At 41.8% G+C, this 18,640-nt stretch overlaps 1 protein-coding gene across 2 annotated transcripts in view; it reads left to right on the top strand.

Moving 5' to 3' along the window:
* Nucleotides 1–576: 576 nt before the first annotated feature.
* Nucleotides 577–18,640, top strand: part of smoc2 (SPARC related modular calcium binding 2) — a 33,648-nt gene continuing 15,584 nt past the window's right edge. Inside the window, exons 1-5 of one of the 2 annotated variants that reach the window (XM_060871790.1) lie at nt 577–908; nt 12,506–12,668; nt 15,362–15,468; nt 15,986–16,085; nt 18,129–18,173. In XM_060871790.1, coding sequence (XP_060727773.1) covers nt 816–908; nt 12,506–12,668; nt 15,362–15,468; nt 15,986–16,085; nt 18,129–18,173 — 508 coding nt within the window. In that variant the 5' untranslated portion in view covers nt 577–815. The remainder of the gene's footprint in view (nt 909–12,505; nt 12,669–15,361; nt 15,469–15,985; nt 16,086–18,128; nt 18,174–18,640) is intronic. The other variant, XM_060871791.1, reaches the window with a different exon arrangement.

Genomic DNA, 18,640 nt, shown 5'->3' with positions numbered 1-18,640 from the left:
ATAATTAAAAGTCAGTTTAATCCTTTGCATTAGAGGGAAACACCCAGTATTCATAGATTCTTGAAGAATAAGGAAAGAAACCTTAAGTAAAGAAACTTTTACCTTTAAGGGTTAAAAGACTTAAACTTGTGCTGGAAACTGTGGTGCTGCAGTGGTGAAAAAAAAAAACTATATAATTAATAATAAGAATCATCATCATCATCATCATATAATAATATAACAGTAAAATAAAAAAAATAGAAAAAATGTAAAATAAATAAATAAATAAATAAATAAATAAATAAATAACATTTAATAAATACATAAATAAATAATAAAATTAAAATAAATAAATGGTAAAAAGGACAGAAGAGAGGAGAGAGTTTGCACTATGGTGTTTGCGTTCAGCTACCAGCATCCAAGAGATTTATAAAAAGCAAACCCCCCCTTCATCCGATAACGATTCGCTCAGGGGGAGGAGAGAGAGAGAGAGAGAGAGAGAGAGAGAGAGAGAGAGAGAGAGCAATAGGGAGAGAGAGCAAGGGGGAGAGAGGGTGGGGGGTGAGAGAGAGAGAGAGAGAGAGAGAGAGAGGGGAGTGATCGTATCTAAAGGCAGTGTGCAGTCTCCACTCAGCGCATCTTACCGCACAGATTCCTGCTGCGCAAACAGCACTGCGCATTTCTCCTCATTTCTCATCAAAGCCTCTTAGAAAGCAGCTTCACCTCTAATCAACTTATCAGACAGAGTGGAAGAAAAGAACAAGCGGATTCTGCTTGTGGCTGCAGGAGCGACATTAAGCAAAGAGTGAACTTTAAGAGAGATTTTGGTGAACAGGATGCGGGACTCTGTGCTGCTGCTGCTGCTGCTGCTGGTGCTGGTGTTCGGGCTGCTGCAGGAGGCGCGCGCGCAAAAACTCTCCGCGCTCACGGTGAGTCCAGGACGCGCGAGTGGATGATGAGGATGATGATGATGATGATGATGATGGTCACTTTAGGAGAGGAAATGTGGTAGTGTTGGGGGAAAAACTTGGTCATGGTGCTGATTCTGATGATGAGAACTTGTGAGACAGGAGAGCACGCGCTCAGGAGAGCAGATCACTAAATAAATAATAAAATGAATGCATGCCGGAGCAACATCTTGTTAGACAGATGAAGCAAAACTTGTAGATGATTACTTTAGAGACAACGCATATGAAAAACTCAAGTGCTTATGCTTATGCACGTCGGACAACAAACACATAAAGTATTACAGTGTTGGAAAACTTTTGTAGAGGTTGATAGTGATGATGATGAGGGCGCTGATGATGCTATATTTAATATGTCAGTGTGTCTACAACAAAATGTTAGTGTTATGCAATTTTGTGTTAATTAATTCTATACAGGGGGCACGGTGGCTTAGTGGTTAGCACGTTCGCCTCACACCTCCAGGGTCGGGGTTCGATTCCTGCCTCCACCTTGTGTGTGTGGAGTTTGTATGTTCTCCCCGTGCCTCGGGGGTTTCCTCCGGGTACTCTGGTTTCCTCCCCCGTCCAAAGACATGCATGGTAGGTTGATTGGCATCTCTGGAAAACTGTCCGTAGTGAGTGATTGCGTGAGTGAATGAGAGTGTGTGTGTGTGCCCTGTGATGGGTTGGCACTCCGTCCAGGGTGTATCCTGCCTTGATGCCCGATGACGCCTGAGATAGGCACAGGCTCCCCGTGACCTGAGGTAGTTCGGATAAGCGGTAGAAGATGAATGAATGAATGAATAATTCTATACATTGCTACTTAATCATCATCTTCATCATCTTCATCATCATCATCATCAATGTACTGAGGAAAGTGTGATTTTGCAGGAAAGGTTCATTATGATGTGCACATGGCATGTGCAGCTTTTTCTCTCTGCTATTTTCACTCCGGATAATTATGAACCCTGTGAAAGTTTAAAGGAGGTTGAGCATCTCTGTATTATTCGTATATTTCAGATACTAAGAACATTTTTATTTGGTCGGAAGTTTCAGTGATAGAGTGATAGAGTGATAGAGTCGCTGCATCACAGCCTCTGAGACCGGGTTAATGTCTAATGTGAAGTTTTGAACGTTCTCCTGTGTGGGTTTTCTCTGGGTTCTCGGGTTTTCTTCCATGTCCCAGAAACATGCACGTAGATGCATTGACTGAGATAAATTACCATTAGGTGTGAGTGTGTGTGTGTGTATATGTGTGTGTGTGTGTGTGTGTGTGTGTGTGTGGTGACCTCAGATGGACTGGTGTTTCTGGGGTATGAATGAATGAATGTTGCTGCTGCTGCTGCTGATGAAGCACTTATTCTACATACATGATATGCATTTATATATTTATCTATACATTAAGTTTCTAGTTGTAAAGTTATACTGGATTGGTTAAAATGCTTACAGATTCTTTCATTCTTTCATCATTTCTCAGTCAAAACATCAAAGCTTTTTTTTTTTTTACTGTCAGAAACCTAAAATCAAAAGACAACACAATTTTCTGTCTACTTACTTCTTAGTTCTTTTCAGCAGAACCAGTAATAAGTGCAGTTTTCACTGCTGAAAAATTTCCTAGTCTCAGAGTCTCACTGTACTCTTGAGAACTGTTCATTGTGCAACCCCAGACCAAGCTTATACTTTGGTCAGCTTGTGTTATTGTGAGGTCGTTATTTTTAGGCCACTGAATCTGGCACACACTTTGAGAACTGCTTGACCAGCCAAGATTTTTATGTAGGTGCTGAAAGTCAGGTTCGCACGGAACTGCACGAGCTGGTGAGAAACTCAGAAAGCACCTAAGATGTAAAGCTTTTTTTTTATAAGTTAAACTTTACTCTGTGTAACATAACACACGCTGAATCACAGGTGCACTATCAGTACACATCCTCCTGACGCCAGGACCTGGCACAGTGTGGAGTACCTGTCCACTGCCTGGAACAGTGTGAGATTCACAGCCCTGCCAAATACGTAACAGCTTCTGCGGCCAGCGGCGTGTGTACACACACACACCCAGCCCGGTGACTGCGGGAAGCCGCTCTTCATTACCCCGTAGCCACCAGAGACAAGCTTATGGAAGCAAGCAGCAGGAACAGAGCTGGCTTTGATAGAGAAGTTAGCCTGAGCCCTTATGGGAAACCGATACTCTGTGCGTGCCAGCGAGCTTAAACATGTCAGTTGAGGAATAGGAAATAGCCCACTTTATAATCCATAAAGGTTGGTAAGCAGTCAATATTTGCGTCTGTTTGACAGGCTTTGAGAAATAATATATGCCTTAGTCTGAATAACAGCAGCAATTTTAACCTTACTGTCTAATTTTTGGTCTTTAAATATGATCAGCATTAAAATTTTAGACCGCAAAATTGTGTAGATTTCATGTAAATCTTGGGCTTATCTTTGTTTTCCATCTAGTTCTGGTTCAGTACAAACGTGTGTTGAATGTTCTTCCAGAGCCAATCGGTGGTTTTTGGTGTGGTTTTGCATACCGGGGGATTGGGAAAGGGGGCATTGCTGGTATTGAGTGTGTCTAACTGGCGGTGATGTGAGTTGTTAGCACCATGGCCAGAGATGCAGTAGCTGTCAATGTTTCCCCCTCGCTGGCATCTGTTACCCTGCTCGTCTGCGCAACGCCAGCTATCCATGAATCGAGGGCCTTTGGCAATTTGGTCTCAAGGGCATCTACAGGACTGTGCATATTTGCTGGGGTAAAAGTACAAATCGACCCGAGTCAGATAGTAGAGGGAGCAAAATTAACTACTGAGTTCGTACAGGTTTTTTCTTTTTATTTTTTTTTTTCTGCTACACACTTCGCACGCTTCACAGTCCGTGCCAGGGAAAGCCAATTTCACAGTAATAAAGTAGAATTGGTTTCTTAAGTTGTCCTGTTTTAACAGTACAGATCCTCTTACAGATTGGACTAGAGACAGCACTCTGGAAGAAAGATCAACCAACTGACTTCTAGCTATTCAAGACTCGGATTTTGTTCAGAGGAGACATAGAGTACAATGCGAATCACCTGACTTGCTTTCAACTTTAACCCCCCGACTTGGTGTGTAATGTGGTAAATCTTTAAATTTGTAAATAAACAAGAGACAAGAGCTAAGATTTCGACGTTGCCAAGAGCCCAAGAGAGCAAACTGTCCATGCACTCGGGGTGAGAGGGATGACATCCTCTGTTCCCTGTCAATCACAGTGACACTAGTGCCCCTTTTCCACCGAGGCAGTTTGAGTGCTGGTTCGGAACCAGAGCCTAATTTAGAACCAGTTCTTTCTGTTTCGACCGCCAAAGCACCGGCTCTGAACCAGGAAAAGTGGTTCTTTAGTAGCACCAAAACGTTGCTGGTCTAGACTTAAGAACCGCTTGTTTCCGGGGCTGTGGGCGGGGCTACTGTTAGCGCATTAGATAATGTACCTTAAAAGTATACTAATGTTTAATACACTTTTACTTTACCGCAATATGATAATAAAATAACGTTATGTACTTTATCGATTACAACCTCCATTTATACAGATTACATGGAGCTGCACGTACACGTTTTATTCGCCGCGTTTGGATGCTAATGTAGGTTCACAAAGCCATGAGCATTAAAAGTAAAGCAACATCCGAAATTGTTGATGTGTTTGTGTTTGCCGCTGCTGCACTAAAGTTGCTGGGACACGTGAGACGTATACAGTTACGTCACACTCGGTGCTCTGATGGCTCTCTAGCCGGTGGAAAGGCAAACCGGTTCTTAGAAGGTTCGCCAGTGGAACTAACTTTGAACCAGGACCAGCGCTAGCTCTGAACCAGCACCCGGTTCTTTCCGGTGGAAAAGAGGCATAAGTGATCATGGGCATCTGTGAGCTCGTGTATGCGGAATTGGGCAGAAAGCACTTCTATGTGACACACCATAACCAGTAGCCATTGGCTTCATGTGTTGGGTAATTGGGAGAGCTGTAGAATGCTTGGAAATTGAAAAATACCCAGTTTTAGTGTATCATATATTTCTTTTTCTTCCTTTGGCTGCTCCCTGTTCGAGATCGCCACAGCGGATCACGTGGTAAAACCTCATGAGTGCGCGTGACCCTGGCGCTGGACCATCTGGGTTTTTTACCCAGCAAAAAAAAAAAGCTTAGTAATTCAGTAATGATCTTGCTAATGTGATGTCAAACAAGCACAAGTGCAAAAATATGCATGTGTATGCGCATGTGTGTAAAGGAGAGTACTGAGGAATGTGTGGTGTCAGCCAGGATACCATCTGATTTAGGGGTTAGATTCACCGCTGCTGCCCCCTGTCTCATTATTTGCTGGTCATGTAGAGGTGTCTCACGACCAAATGTTAACAAATAGCTTTGGGTAGTTAACCGTGCTATGTTGTACTCGTAACCAGGAATGTGGGAGGTAGCGTTGCATTGTGCAGACGCACACACCGCATTCTTGCGTGTGCCTGCGCACACACGTACGTTCACACTCAGACGCTGGCTTACTCATTCAGGGCATCTCAGTCCTTCAGGCTCAGGTCTTTAGTTCTCGCCAATTCCTACTCGTATGTATATGAAATTAAATACTTCTTGATACCACATTTAATTTTGTGTAATATCCACAATCACTTACATGATCGCAGTATACTTGTGTTCTTTGTCTCTCGGGAAGTTCGGTTGACAAGAAACTGGAAAAGACTGACAGCGGAGACTCCTTCCACAGATGCTAAATACTTTAGCAATGAGCGAGTGTTAAACAAGCAGTCAGACCTGCGGTTAAAGAAAAGAAATCAGCACCTTCTGACCAATCACAATCGAGGATTAAGGCATCGTGTAATGTAATATAATATTAAATAACTATCTAAAAATTCGGGCACTGCCAGAACTTTGTCCTCGCCTGTCTTCAGACACAATGACACAAAATGATAGCGTCTCATTATGTGTCATAAGTACGTCGCCTTCGCTCTAACCTTTCTAACTACCGAGGTGTTGATAGCTGCCTCTTGGTGCAACACTCTCACTGCTGTAGGGTTTCTACACTTGAAATCCAAGTCCACACATTTCACCACATTTCCACATTGAACTAATATTTTGCGCAGCGTGACTCAAACTTGGGAAGGAGAACGGCTCTAGTATATTTTTCTAACTCGTAGACAGACCTACCAGTGTAATTTTGTGTGTGTGTGTGTGTGTTTTTTTTTAAAACAGTCACAGAGAATGGATTTTATTTTGTTTTGTGGGAAAAGTCTGCGTGAGTCACAGTACGTGGTATTGTTTTCATCACGAGGTTGGTATTTGACAGAGCTTCTATGATCGTGATCGTGAATGTCTTCTTGGTTTGAGCGGCTAAAGCATGCGAATGTCGTCCGTGTGCGTTTTTTTTTTAACCCGTTCCAAGGAGTCCTTTTTTTTTTTTATTTTGCATATAAAATCTAATCCGATTTGTTCAGATCTGAAAAAATATGCATGCACATAGAAATGCACCTGTGAACTGCACCTGCGTAGACAAAAAAAAAATTCCCGCTTTTTTTCTTTATCGTTAAATCTTTTCACAGTGATTAAACACTTTTCCCCTTTAATAGCCTGGTTAAAAGCTGTCACTTTCTCCCACTTCCACCAAGCTGGAGACTAATGAGTTCCCAGCCAGTCCCAGGAACCGTGCAATAGAAGTGCTTCACACATCCATACCAGCCTTGTTGATTTCCACCAGTGGCCCCCATTGACCCCTCACAGCTGGGGTGTTAGGGGCGAAAAGAGCGGGGCCCAGGGCCCCTCTAGGGCAAAAAGAGGAGGGGTAGCTGGACCTCTTGGTTTTTCCCGAGCTGTTACACTGCACAATGTGCTCTCTGCTGGAAGCTGGCCTCCACAACGCAGCTTTTCAGGCCCACAATGCTTCGCTGCCTTCAGGGGGGTAATAGGATTTGGGGTTTACTTTGCTGGTGGGTCTCTGTGAAAGAAATGTATTTGCTTGTATGCAGCTTTGCTCTCCCACATCTTCGCTTAAAACTGTCTGTCCATAATTTTAATTTCTATAGCCAAGCTCTGGGACAATTCAGCTGTAATTTGAAAGAAAAGGAGAATGAAGAAGCAAGAAAGAATGAAAGGAAACGCAGAAGGCAAGATTCCTGGGAAAGGCACTAATTTCGTAATAAGCGATTCTTTCCGTCTCGTTTTGTTCGGCTGTGTGCCGAAGTAGACAATACCAGTTCAGCAAATTGTCAGAAGCTATACATCAACGCCAGCTGCCCGTTTCTCTATAAGTAACTTACACACTTTAATTCTTGGTGGGATTTCATGATACAAGCTGAAAACATTCATCAAGCAGGGTTAACTCACACTCAGGCAAAAAAGCAGCCAGGTCTATACAGAGGTACTGTGTGAGGAGTATGAATCACAGTTAGACTATAGTGAACCTTCAATCTATTCACTTGAACACTCCATTCATCTGCTCTTCCTGTGCTGTTGTGCAGCGTGAATGCATTGTGTTCGTCTAGCAGGAAAGCCGAACTCTGGCCTTTCAGAGCCGCAGCGCTAACCGCAAACGATCCGCATTGTATTCCCTCTCTTCTTCGGACTCAGTTTGGTGTCATCTGTTTGCTATTCTCTTCGTCTGTGGCCTGTCTGTTTGCTATGATATCCAGCTTGTCCATGCTGGGAGGTAACAGCAGTTGTCCATTCGTCCTCTTTTTTCCATCTGGACACTTGCGACCAGCTGTTAAAACTGAAAAATGACAGTGTTTGACAGTCATAGTGGGTGGCTGGAGAATCCCACAGGGCTTGTGAATGGTTTCACGTCGTAGTCTTGGGTTGGACTTTACTGTCCCCTTTTGTTTCCGGATTGCCTAGTTTCAATTGGCTGAACTCTGTGGTGGAGTTTTATTATGGAGGTTTTAAAAACCATAGCAGTCGGTCCTGGCTTACATTCCCTCCTCGATCAGCTGTTGATCTGAGATGACGATCTGGAGACAGTGAACTCTCGTGTCCTGGGGCGGCCTGAGAAAATGCTTGACACCGTGAAGATTTGTCATGCTACAGTATATGAAGCTCTCAGCTCTACAGACGTTGATGAAGCACAAATCATCTCATGCTCCTACTTCATCCCATAAGTGCAGGTGCATCACGGATGTCCTGACACGTCTGTATCCGATTACAAAACAAATTCATTAGACTTATGTCCAGTTCACTACAGAACGCGGCTTGACCACAGCGTGATATTCATGTGTAAATAAAGCTAGTGAGGTTTTAGACATCTTTATGCTCACTGACCTGAGCCAACACGAGGTTTGGGTAAAATTATACGATAAATATATCTCGTGTACACGTTTTGAGCTTGTCGAGGCATATTATAGACAGAAAAGAAAATTTTTTTTACCCTTTGGCAGCTTGCCAGTATTCCGTCACGGCAAAATGCATTTGTTTGCTGAATTTCTTTTACATTTCTTTTGTGTATAATTATTTTGTTAGCTAGATCGTGCATCTGGTTTTGTCCGTAGGTGAATAGGTGTGGTTTACATTGCCTATATAGTGCATGTGTGTGTGTGTGTGTGTGTGTGTGTGTGTGATATACAGAAAATTTTATAGAAAACATATTAATGTACAAATTTGGCCTGATCTCATTTAAATATTAATGTTCTATTTACTTTAGAAAAAAAATCATATATTAACGGATATCATATATGACAGTGATTGAAGTAAATATTTGAAAATAATATTATTCAGAAAAAAGCATGTGAAATTATATTTCATTATTATTTCATTATGGAAAAAAAATGAACCATAAATGAATCTTTTTCGTTATTTCAGTAAAAATGTAAAGACGGTCATTTTGCCCGGAATCTAAGGGTCTCAATTTCTCACCGGCACAAACTCAAGCTGGTGCCTGACAACTCCTTCCAGCCTCCCGCAGAGACATCTGACAGCACATCCACGAAAGACGGAGTGAACAGGGCACGAGGGCACAGCTGCAGAGAGATAGACAGGGGGGAAGGAAGAGAGAGGAAGACAGGACGAGTGCGAACGGGGGAGCAGGGTGAGGGGCCTCGGTGACCTCAGACAGTGGGACACTGTCAGTCAGGAGCTGGAAACACACAGACCCCAAACAGCACTCGCAAAAAAGGAGACGCTTTCATGCACGAGTTAATATTCATTCGTTTCGAAATGGATGAAATAAAGCACAAAAAAAGGAGAAGACGAGGGGGGGGGGGCAGCGGGGTGAGTGAATTGAGAAGAACTATTGTTCTTTTATTGCCTGGTTTATATTCGGATGAAGCGGAAAAAGTGAAAGAAAGGACGGAGAGTTCACGCCGGCCACTTATACACATGAAAGGGAAATTAGCGAGGCTTTTTTTTAAAACCTCTGGCTTCAGCGGCACATACATTCATCACACACACTTGTGATCATTTGGACTAACACACACACACACACACACAATATTATTCTCTTCTCTTACATAAATCCATGTAAGATTTTTAGCCAGAGATGACAGAAGTGCTGACGCCCTTCACCGTGGGGCAACTATTCCCTAAACCCTCTTAGTCACCCCTCTGCCAGGTGCACAACTCTTCAAACACACATTCAAACACACATACACGCATTCTCACATACACACACGCTCATTTGTAAGCTGTCATGTAGAGCTAATTTTCTGGACGTGCAACGATTTACCCGACAAAGTGTCTGTTTCCTTTCCTCTTTACTGATTTACGACTGAGGCGTGGTCCTGCGGCCTTTGAGGCCTTTGAGGCTCTGAGGCTTTGTGGTGAAGAATTAGCGGTAAAGAGTGAGTCATTTATTTAAAAAAAAAAAGAGAGCGAGAGAGATATTGAAAAGCTCGGCTTGTGGGTTTTTTTTCCGTGTATAATCACAAATCCCTCTCGCATAAACCCCACACCTGTTGACTCAACAGAGCGTGACCAACTTCATGCCCACTCTTGAATATTTTGCATGAAATGTTACACTGGCTAAACAAAGCGCAGACACATTTAGAACGGGGTTTTTGATTGTAAGTGTGTGTGTGTGTGTGAGAGAGAGAGAGAGAGAGAGAGAGAGAGAGAGAGAGAAAATAAGAGAGACAAATGAGGATGAAATAAAAGCTGCAAATGTCAACAGAAAGGCTTCCCTTTTCATCTCGCATATATTCTGTGTGTGTGTGTGTGTGTGTGTGAGGCAGTGCACAGGTGTGAGACTGACAGACAGACAAAAGCATCACATGTGACCATCTTTGAACGTCTCGTTTACGCTTCCCAGGCAAGACAAGGCAGGGAATGGAGCTGTGAGTGGCAGAACAGACTGTGTGGATGTTACTTTTATTCAGGAGTTGAATAAGCGCTTCACCGCATGAAAGGTCGAGCTGGAGGTCGCTAGTGAAAACGCAACAATCGGGGAACACCTGCAGTTTGACGAGGGCTTAAAAAAAATTAGCTGTTGCTATTATGAAACCATTAGCGTTAAGCCTTACAGAATAGGGTCGTATTATGGGCACAAAAGTCTCCCAAACGACGAAAATCCATCCATGATAGCTAAAGTTCTACATCAAGCATTATTCATACCTGAGCTCGATCTTAACCGAGTTTCTCACACTTCTGCCGTTTCTCCCTTTGTGTGTTATGTGCAGTACCGTGTGCTTTGATTTAAACAATCAATTTCATCAAAGCCAATCTTTCATAAAATTACCAGGGGTGTCCACGTCACGGATGATTTGCATTGGGTGACGCCCACAAAAGTCAAAATGTAGCTCCAAAAAAAAAAAAAACGATTATTTTGACTGGCGTCTAGGAAGTTATTTTGACTGGCGTCTATGCCATTAAAAAAAAAAAACGGTTATTTAACAGCACCCCAGGCTTATAAAAAAAAAGCCAGGATTATAAGCCAAATTAAATAAAAGGTGACTAGATGTGAAGTAAATGAGGTGAAAGTTAGACAGAGCGGAAACATTTTTTGATTGTGATTGTGGACATCAGAGACATCACACAGAGAAACCGCTATTGCAGGAAGGATCTTCATAAACGTCGTTTTGTTGTTTGTTCACTCAATGTTCTTTTTTTTTATGTTTGGTCATGTGACTTTGTGTTGGTTTTCTGTCTCAGTCCCTGACAGTTTATCTTACTGTGTTCACATCTTCTGTGTTTCAGTTTAGATCTTGTTGTTTCGTAAGTCCAAGATGTTAGCATTAGCATTAGTATTTGCCCTTTGCCTGTTTTTCCCTGATTCCCGGTGTATGGATTATCTCCTATCCCTGTTTGATGCTCTCTGTTTATGATTTTTTACCCACATAAAATAAACACTGACTTTATGATGTTGTTCTTGGTTTCAGAAAAGTTCGCAATTATCCACTTGGGAAGCAAAAATTATTTTCATGTGTTTCATGTCTTTCCTCTGAAACAGACTGAGCACTTGTATCCCTCAACATTTTTGATCTATAAAGCGTTACAAAAACAAAATAATCCATACTGTCCTTAGGTGCATCTAAAAGCGTTTATACACTATATATATAGTGAATTATATATATATATATATATATATATATATATATATATATATATATATATATAATACTTATATATATATATATATATATAGTGGCTCAGGGTGATTTGAGAACCTGTGGTGAAAAAGAAAAAGCCGTAACACATGTTTAATAAGACAAGTCTTAACACATGCTAAAAACATACAGTATCTGCAACCAATTTTGTCCAACGCTGCTGACAATGCAGCAAAAAGACAAAAACCACAAAAATTTGCATGCCAAACCAGGCCTTACTTGCCTTATTTACTGCCACAATAGATCTCTTTGTCCTTTTGTTCGTACCACTGATGTTTTCAGATATCCTGCCAGCTCGGATTTTCATTTACATTTATTTACTTGGCCGACGCTTTTGTCCTACGAGCGAAGCCGAATAGAATAAGAGCTGGTAGAAGAGCTGACAGTGATGTAAGCACCACAAGGATGGGTTTCCACTGACCGACCAGAAACAAGTGCAAGAGAGACGTAAGGGAGAACAAAGAGAGCGCCACAAGGCTACACAGTCACATAATAAAGCCACGAAACAGAGCCACAAGAATAAAAAGAATAAGGATTAGTACATATATTACACGTCCAATAACGAATAAACTGATATATTTTAGTCAGCGCCCTTGTCAGTTTGATGAATGAATCACAGTGAATAACTTTTTTTATTTCATTTCCAGTTTTAGTTCATGACCTGCGTCTCGTCTCAACTTAAGCACACGGTGTCCACGGATTCACAGATTTCTGAATTTCAAACATCTTTGGAATTCTGACTCGTTCCAAAATATTTATTCTGTTACTCTATATTATTGATTTCAGATTTTTTTTCTTCCTGTTGTGGCTTCACTGTGCCGTTTTTTGTGTTTGGGGAACTTTCCTCTCGAAGCCGAGCAAGATCGGAACGATTTCGTTGTCTTTTCTGGTTCGTACTGTATCTTTATAGAGAAAGCTTAAACGAGTTGTTACTCTGAGTGATTTTCCGCAGCCCAGGTTACATTGACTGGATAGCCATTGAAATTGAAATGAAAATCCTTTGTAGGTTTCTAAAACGGTCTCACTTTTTTTTCCCTGCTGCAGTTCCTACGAGTCGACCAGGATAAGGAGTGTAACACTGATTGCGCCAATGCTCAACGCAAGCCCCTGTGCGCTTCTGACGGACGAACCTTCGCCTCGCGTTGCGAGTTCCAGCGCGCCAAGTGCCGCGACCCCCAGCTGGAAGTCATACGAGGCTCATGCAAAGGTCAGGATCCATCAGACAATCTTTCACTTCTATTTAAATAAACTGAGAAGTTCTTGATAGAGGAACTTTAGATCAAGTCTTCTCGGTCCTGATATATAAAAAAAGCGACTTTATTGTTATCTGGGAGTAACGTAATGGTTTTCATTACCAAGCAAGGTTAAAGGTCAAATGAACTACACAAACCCTCCTATTGTGTTAGGATCTCTAAGGAGGATTTGGTCAACCCCTAAACCGTCCTCGAGTCTCTTCTCTCTACTCAATGACCTCTTTCACTCCTCTGTTCTCTTCACGTCTGTCTCTCTATCACCTCTTGCCCCTGCCACCACGTATAAGAGCATAAAAGTGAGTAGAAACACAAGAAACACAAAAGGAACGGAAAAACAGAGATCACCAGCTTTTCGGTCATGAAGTGTCCCAGAAATAATCATTATTTATAACTGTTGTCATGGCTACACCGCATGTTTGGGACGATCGGATCTGTTTCTGTAGGAAGTCGTCCAGCCTTGTAGAGAAAACGGGTGCAATTTTATTTATCCCTCGGGATGCCGATAAAGATAAGGATATGTTTCTAGGTCAAAATAACAACATTAATCCAATGGGAAGAAAATTGTGGGAAGCCAGTTTTAGAGTGAAAAAAATAAATCAAAGCATCGGCGATCACAACATCCTTCAGACTCTCCGAAATATGTGGATAAGCATAAAAATCATATTGTGTGGAGCTCTCGTGCTGGGACATTTTAATCTTCCATACCCAGACCGTATGATTCAAGCCTCCCATCCGTCACTCTTTCCAGCCCTTTCTCATCCTCTCTGTAGACGTTATTTGTGTTTTTTCCATACAGGAAAAACTTTGCAGCGTCCTTCTTTTCTTCTCATCCTTCTCAACCTTTTCCACTAACCCTCTCTTCATCGATCCATCTGGACCAAGTGGCATAATTTCCCGTAGTGTCTTTTCTTTATTCACTGATCTGTAAGCCACTTTTATTCAATTTCTCCATTTATCAAAATTCTCTCATTGTCACAATAATACATTTTTTCCAATCATCCATCCATCCATCCATCCATCCATCCATCCATCCATCCATCCATCCATCCATCCATCCATCCATCCATCCCATGCTTTGTCAACTTGTAGTGTACCCTGAATCTTATGAGGGTGAGTGTTGCTGTAGCTCTTCAATCTTTTTTTCATTAGCATCAGCAAGTAAGGCTGTGTGGAGTTATTTATTCTATTTATATTACCGCAAATCTGCTGAAATATCTATATTTTTTGAGAAATGACTCATCGTTATTTTTATCCGGTTTATATCTGAGGTTAAAGGCGTTCTGTTCTCCTTACACCAGACTCAGACAAACAAAGACAGCACTTGCAGAAGTTTCTTAAGTTTTTCATTCTTAACCTCTTCCCTGTTCCTCTGTTTGCATTAACCCCTCTCTCGCACTAGTCGTCTTTTTCTTTTTCCTCCCCATCTGTCTTTTTTCTTATTCTTTTGGTCTAGCAGACTGGGCAGTGTGTCCGTCGGTGGCATGAGGTGCCACCTCATCCGTCTGGGGCACCAGATTACAGCATTGCTCAGTGGAGAAAGTGAGCATGTGTCATTGGTGAAATTCTGAGCCACGCTGGTGGAGCTTCAGTTTGTGGCTTCATGTGTCGCTGCCAACACTGAGAGAGTCCACTTAGTCGGTCCAGCGGGAGTGATGAAGAAGTGTGTGTGTGTGTGTTGGTGATGTGTGGATTCTCTGTTGATGAGTCTGGTAAAAGAAGTCTGTTGTTGCTCTTCCCAGTCACGCATGAATCTCCTACTTCTGTAACCTCTCTCTCTCTTTCTCTTTCTCTCTCTCTCTCTATCACACGCTTGCACACTTCATTACATACTGAATATAAATCGTCTATTTTTCCTTATGTATTCATATCCATAATTTCCCTAACATCCAGGAAATAAAAAAAAAAGCCTTTTACCACATTAGTGGCACTGGCAAACCTAAAGAATGTATCCGGCTTCTTAAATCCCCCTTTTCCTCCCTCTTTTGTGTGATCGCTGCAAAATGGATCAGACTAATAGCATTTGCAGGATCTTATTTTACTGTGCAGAGATTTAGGTTAACGATGATAGAACTAATAGATATTTAGGATTTCAATCCAAAGTGGGCGTGGCCTAATTTCACATTGCGGTATTTGCTCCCAAATTTGGTCGCCCGCCAAATTCCCACCCATGACTCAGAGCTCCCAAATCACAGGAGAGGATAAAATAAGGACCCACTGCTGCTTTCCGAGCTCCAAAAATTAAACAAACCGCCACCGTGACCGTGACCAGGCAACTATTAACGATGAAAGAATGAATCCGTTCGCGTTAACGATGCAAAAACCTCACGCTCATGCAGTTGCATCCCACTGGACCTTTATTCTCAACTAGCTGCCCTGTAATCATTTCTGTCCAAAAATAAACCTGAATAAAGAACATCATATTGGTATCTATAGAACATTACCTGCTCAAACCAAATGATATATTCGGTTACACACATCCCTATACCAAATGTTTGGGGGTTAATTTAGTTCAATTGTGCTTATAGTCTAATCTAAATCGTAAACGATGAACGTAATGTGAAGGTTTTCTTGTTTATCCTATTAGTTTCTCATCAAAGTTGCTAATAAATTTTTCTGTTGATTAAACACACCTGTGCTGTTGCTTTAGAAACATCGAGGTGTGCGGCTGAGAAGAAGTACACAGAGCAGCAGGCCAAGAAACTTTTCCCACAGGTGTTCGTTCCCGTGTGTAACCCGGACGGCACGTACAGCGAGGTGAGCGAGGCGAACCATGAAGTTGAAGCTCCATCAGCATTTAAATGTGAACGTATACATATGTATAAAAGTGACTTAAGGAATAAAACACGTGCTGTTTTGAACGCTGACCCGAGATTCGACCGGCTCTGTGGTCCGTATTAAAAATGTCTGTATTATAAATAACAGGTTCATGTAACAGCTAAATTCCTGCCAGTAATTATATATCCGAATGGGTTTACTGGTGAGCGCGCTGATGTGTCTGTGTTATGGCCTTTTCTCCATGGTCTGATTTTCAGTTTCATTTCATGTCATAACACTCTGAGTACCTCAGAGACCATAATAGCTGCACGACTGTGAAAAATGCTGAATGCAACCCGCTTGAGCTGTTGCGTGACCAAATAATTTCAAAAGCCAGAGAATGAGTCCAACAATAAGAAAAATGATCTTGTTAGCTTCCGAGTTAACAAGCTCAGTTTTCTCAGCTAAGTCTCTCTCTCTCTTTCTCTCTCTCTCTCTCTCTCTCTCTCTCTTTCAGGTCCAGTGCCACAGCTACACTGGTTACTGCTGGTGTGTAACACCCACTGGCAGACCCATCAGTGGCACAGCAGTAGCCAATAAGAAGCCTCGGTGCCATGGTAAGGATCATTATCTCACTTTTCTTTTTTAATTGCAAAATCCATTTTCACTCCACGTGAAAACAGCCTCGAGGCCGAGGTTTCTGCAGATTTTGGATGTTTTATATACAGAAGGTATACACCTGCTCAGCTGCACTGCATCAACTGACTTTATGTTATTATATTATCATTATAAAAAGTTAGCACTCGGTAGCAGCAATCCGAATTATGAATGTCTTGTCAACGTGCAAACTGAATTTTATGCACAACTCTAAATAGTCTTTAGTCTTTGACAACTAAACAAGTATGAGACAGCGCTGCCAGAGCTGCCAACTGAACAGAAGTCTGAACACTCTGACACACCAAGCTAGTTTGAAAGGATTACAGCCGACTGAAAATAGCTAACGATCGCCTAAGATGACAGCTGATGTTATACACGATGTCATGCACGTATGTCTCATGCTGACAAAAATGGAAATAACTCCAGGAAGAACAAACGTCTGTATTCTTAATTAAAAATAGCAACTGGAAGACCCAGTATTATGGAAAAATGGCTGTGTTCCCTACATCCTAAATTACATATTACTGTACTAAATAGTCCGAATATTACACCACCTACCATTATCTGCCATACTATTTAGACATTGGTGTAAAAATATATATATGAACTTGACAACACTTGCAAGAAAGGACAACTTATCATTTATCTCAATCTTCCATCCTAAAACGCATTACGTAAGTTTATCCCGAAATATTCCAGATATCTTTAGTGATTTTTGTTCTGATTTGTAAGCTGGTCGCGTATTTTCGTCATTTCCGAGAGAAGTTAGCGGTTGTCTGCATCGCTGACTTCACAAATGACTTACAGTTTTAACTGAAGCTAGAATCTAGAACAATCTAGAAGTAGTGAAGATGTTCTTGCGAATGCTGGACTGAAAATTTACAGAATGCAGCGCAGCGATATGATGCAGCCGAGTTCCATGAGCTAGGCTAGCGTGATGGTATTGATGGCGATATTAGCATATGATGATTTGTACAGATAAAGCAAAGAATAAAGGATTAAAGCAGCAGTCTAATTAGTTAGAGATGACATCAGGGCTAATTGAACACCAACATGGAACAACATAGAATGTATTACAAAATAAATCGTGACGATAAACTTAATGATAAAGATACAAATGTAAGACTCGTTTAGATGGATTTTTCCTTTAATATTTGTAAGGCCACACAGCAATAGATTATTTCAGCCCAAAAACAAAAGGTGTACAGATATAAACAACGTGATCAGCGAAGATACTGAGAGATTTCAGTACACGCCCAATGTACACGAGTACACGTAGTCCCAGCTGAATCCTTCAGCAGAACCCGGTGTGAATAACCTCAGTACGTATGGTGATGTCGATCGCTGACAGGTTGCGAGACGTGTTCGCTGGTGCGACACATTCAAGTTTCAACAGGAGTCAGCTTTTCGCTTTGGTCTTGCAGCCACGAGCCATGTGGGAACGAATACAGGCGTCTTGAATCTCTCACTCGACCTGTTCGCATTAAAGCAGCCTTGCTTTCGAACACGGTTAGAAAAAAAACAACCTTTTAATCCTCCCGAGGTCCAGCCTCACACAGACTGCCAAAACTATCACATAACCAAAACCACCTGCCTTCCTATGAGCTGCCAGCTCCAGAGCCGATTCAGACGGGAAGTCAGTGTCCCCCGATGACTGCTAGAACAATCCGCATGCTTTGCCTTGCGCGACTGCAGAGGCCAATTAGATAACTATTTTAATCGCACATGCAAGGGTTTTAATCAATACAACATTGTTGCTTGTTCAACACAGCTACAGGATGGTGTCATTATGTTGTCCTGCAGTCTTCAAAACACGCCTGGATGTCACACAGGGTCTTGAGACATGATTTGGAAGACAGCTTTCTGATTATTAAACGTAACCAGGCCTGGTGTGAATTTCTTCATGCTGTGTTCGGAGTGCTGTTATTTATTACAGCTCATTGTGTAGATTTTCTTGCATGGCATGCTGATGTCAAGACTGTAACGTGTTGACATGTTTTCAGGCTCCATTCATGAGAAGGTCATGCCTCGAGATCCAGGAAAAGCAGGTACATTCCGCATGTCGTAGAACGCATGTCTGCACGCAAACATAATATTTTTGACACGGTATTTGTATGTATCTGTTTGTTAAGCGTTTTTGTATACACTTTACCCTTTTTTCTTCTTTCTCTCAAGTGTCCACTATTCGATCACGACTTCTATTAACGCGTCTCATTTTACAGCAGACAGAAACAGCAGCATTTAACTCATCTACCTCATGCAAGCCACATCACCATTTTTCCCCCTCCAGATTAAGAGCCTTTAAAAGTTCTTCACTAACAAACCGACTTTCCTTCCAGTCCTTTTCAGAGGCAGAGATTGCCGTCTTGGCCCATTTCACAGTTTCCCTTTTCTGTTTCGGTTTCTTTCCCTTACAGTTGGATTATTACTTTATTTTAGCTGTGGAATTGTACTTTCCTACATAAGATGACACTTATTATACCCAGGAGGGAAATTTATTTGTTATGGCAGCTTG

This window comes from Tachysurus vachellii, chromosome 6 (genome assembly GCF_030014155.1).
Source record: "Tachysurus vachellii isolate PV-2020 chromosome 6, HZAU_Pvac_v1, whole genome shotgun sequence".
Taxonomy (NCBI): Eukaryota; Metazoa; Chordata; class Actinopteri; order Siluriformes; family Bagridae; genus Tachysurus; species Tachysurus vachellii.
The sequence above is the reverse complement of the archived record's forward strand: the minus strand, read 5'-3'. Positions and strand labels throughout refer to the sequence as shown.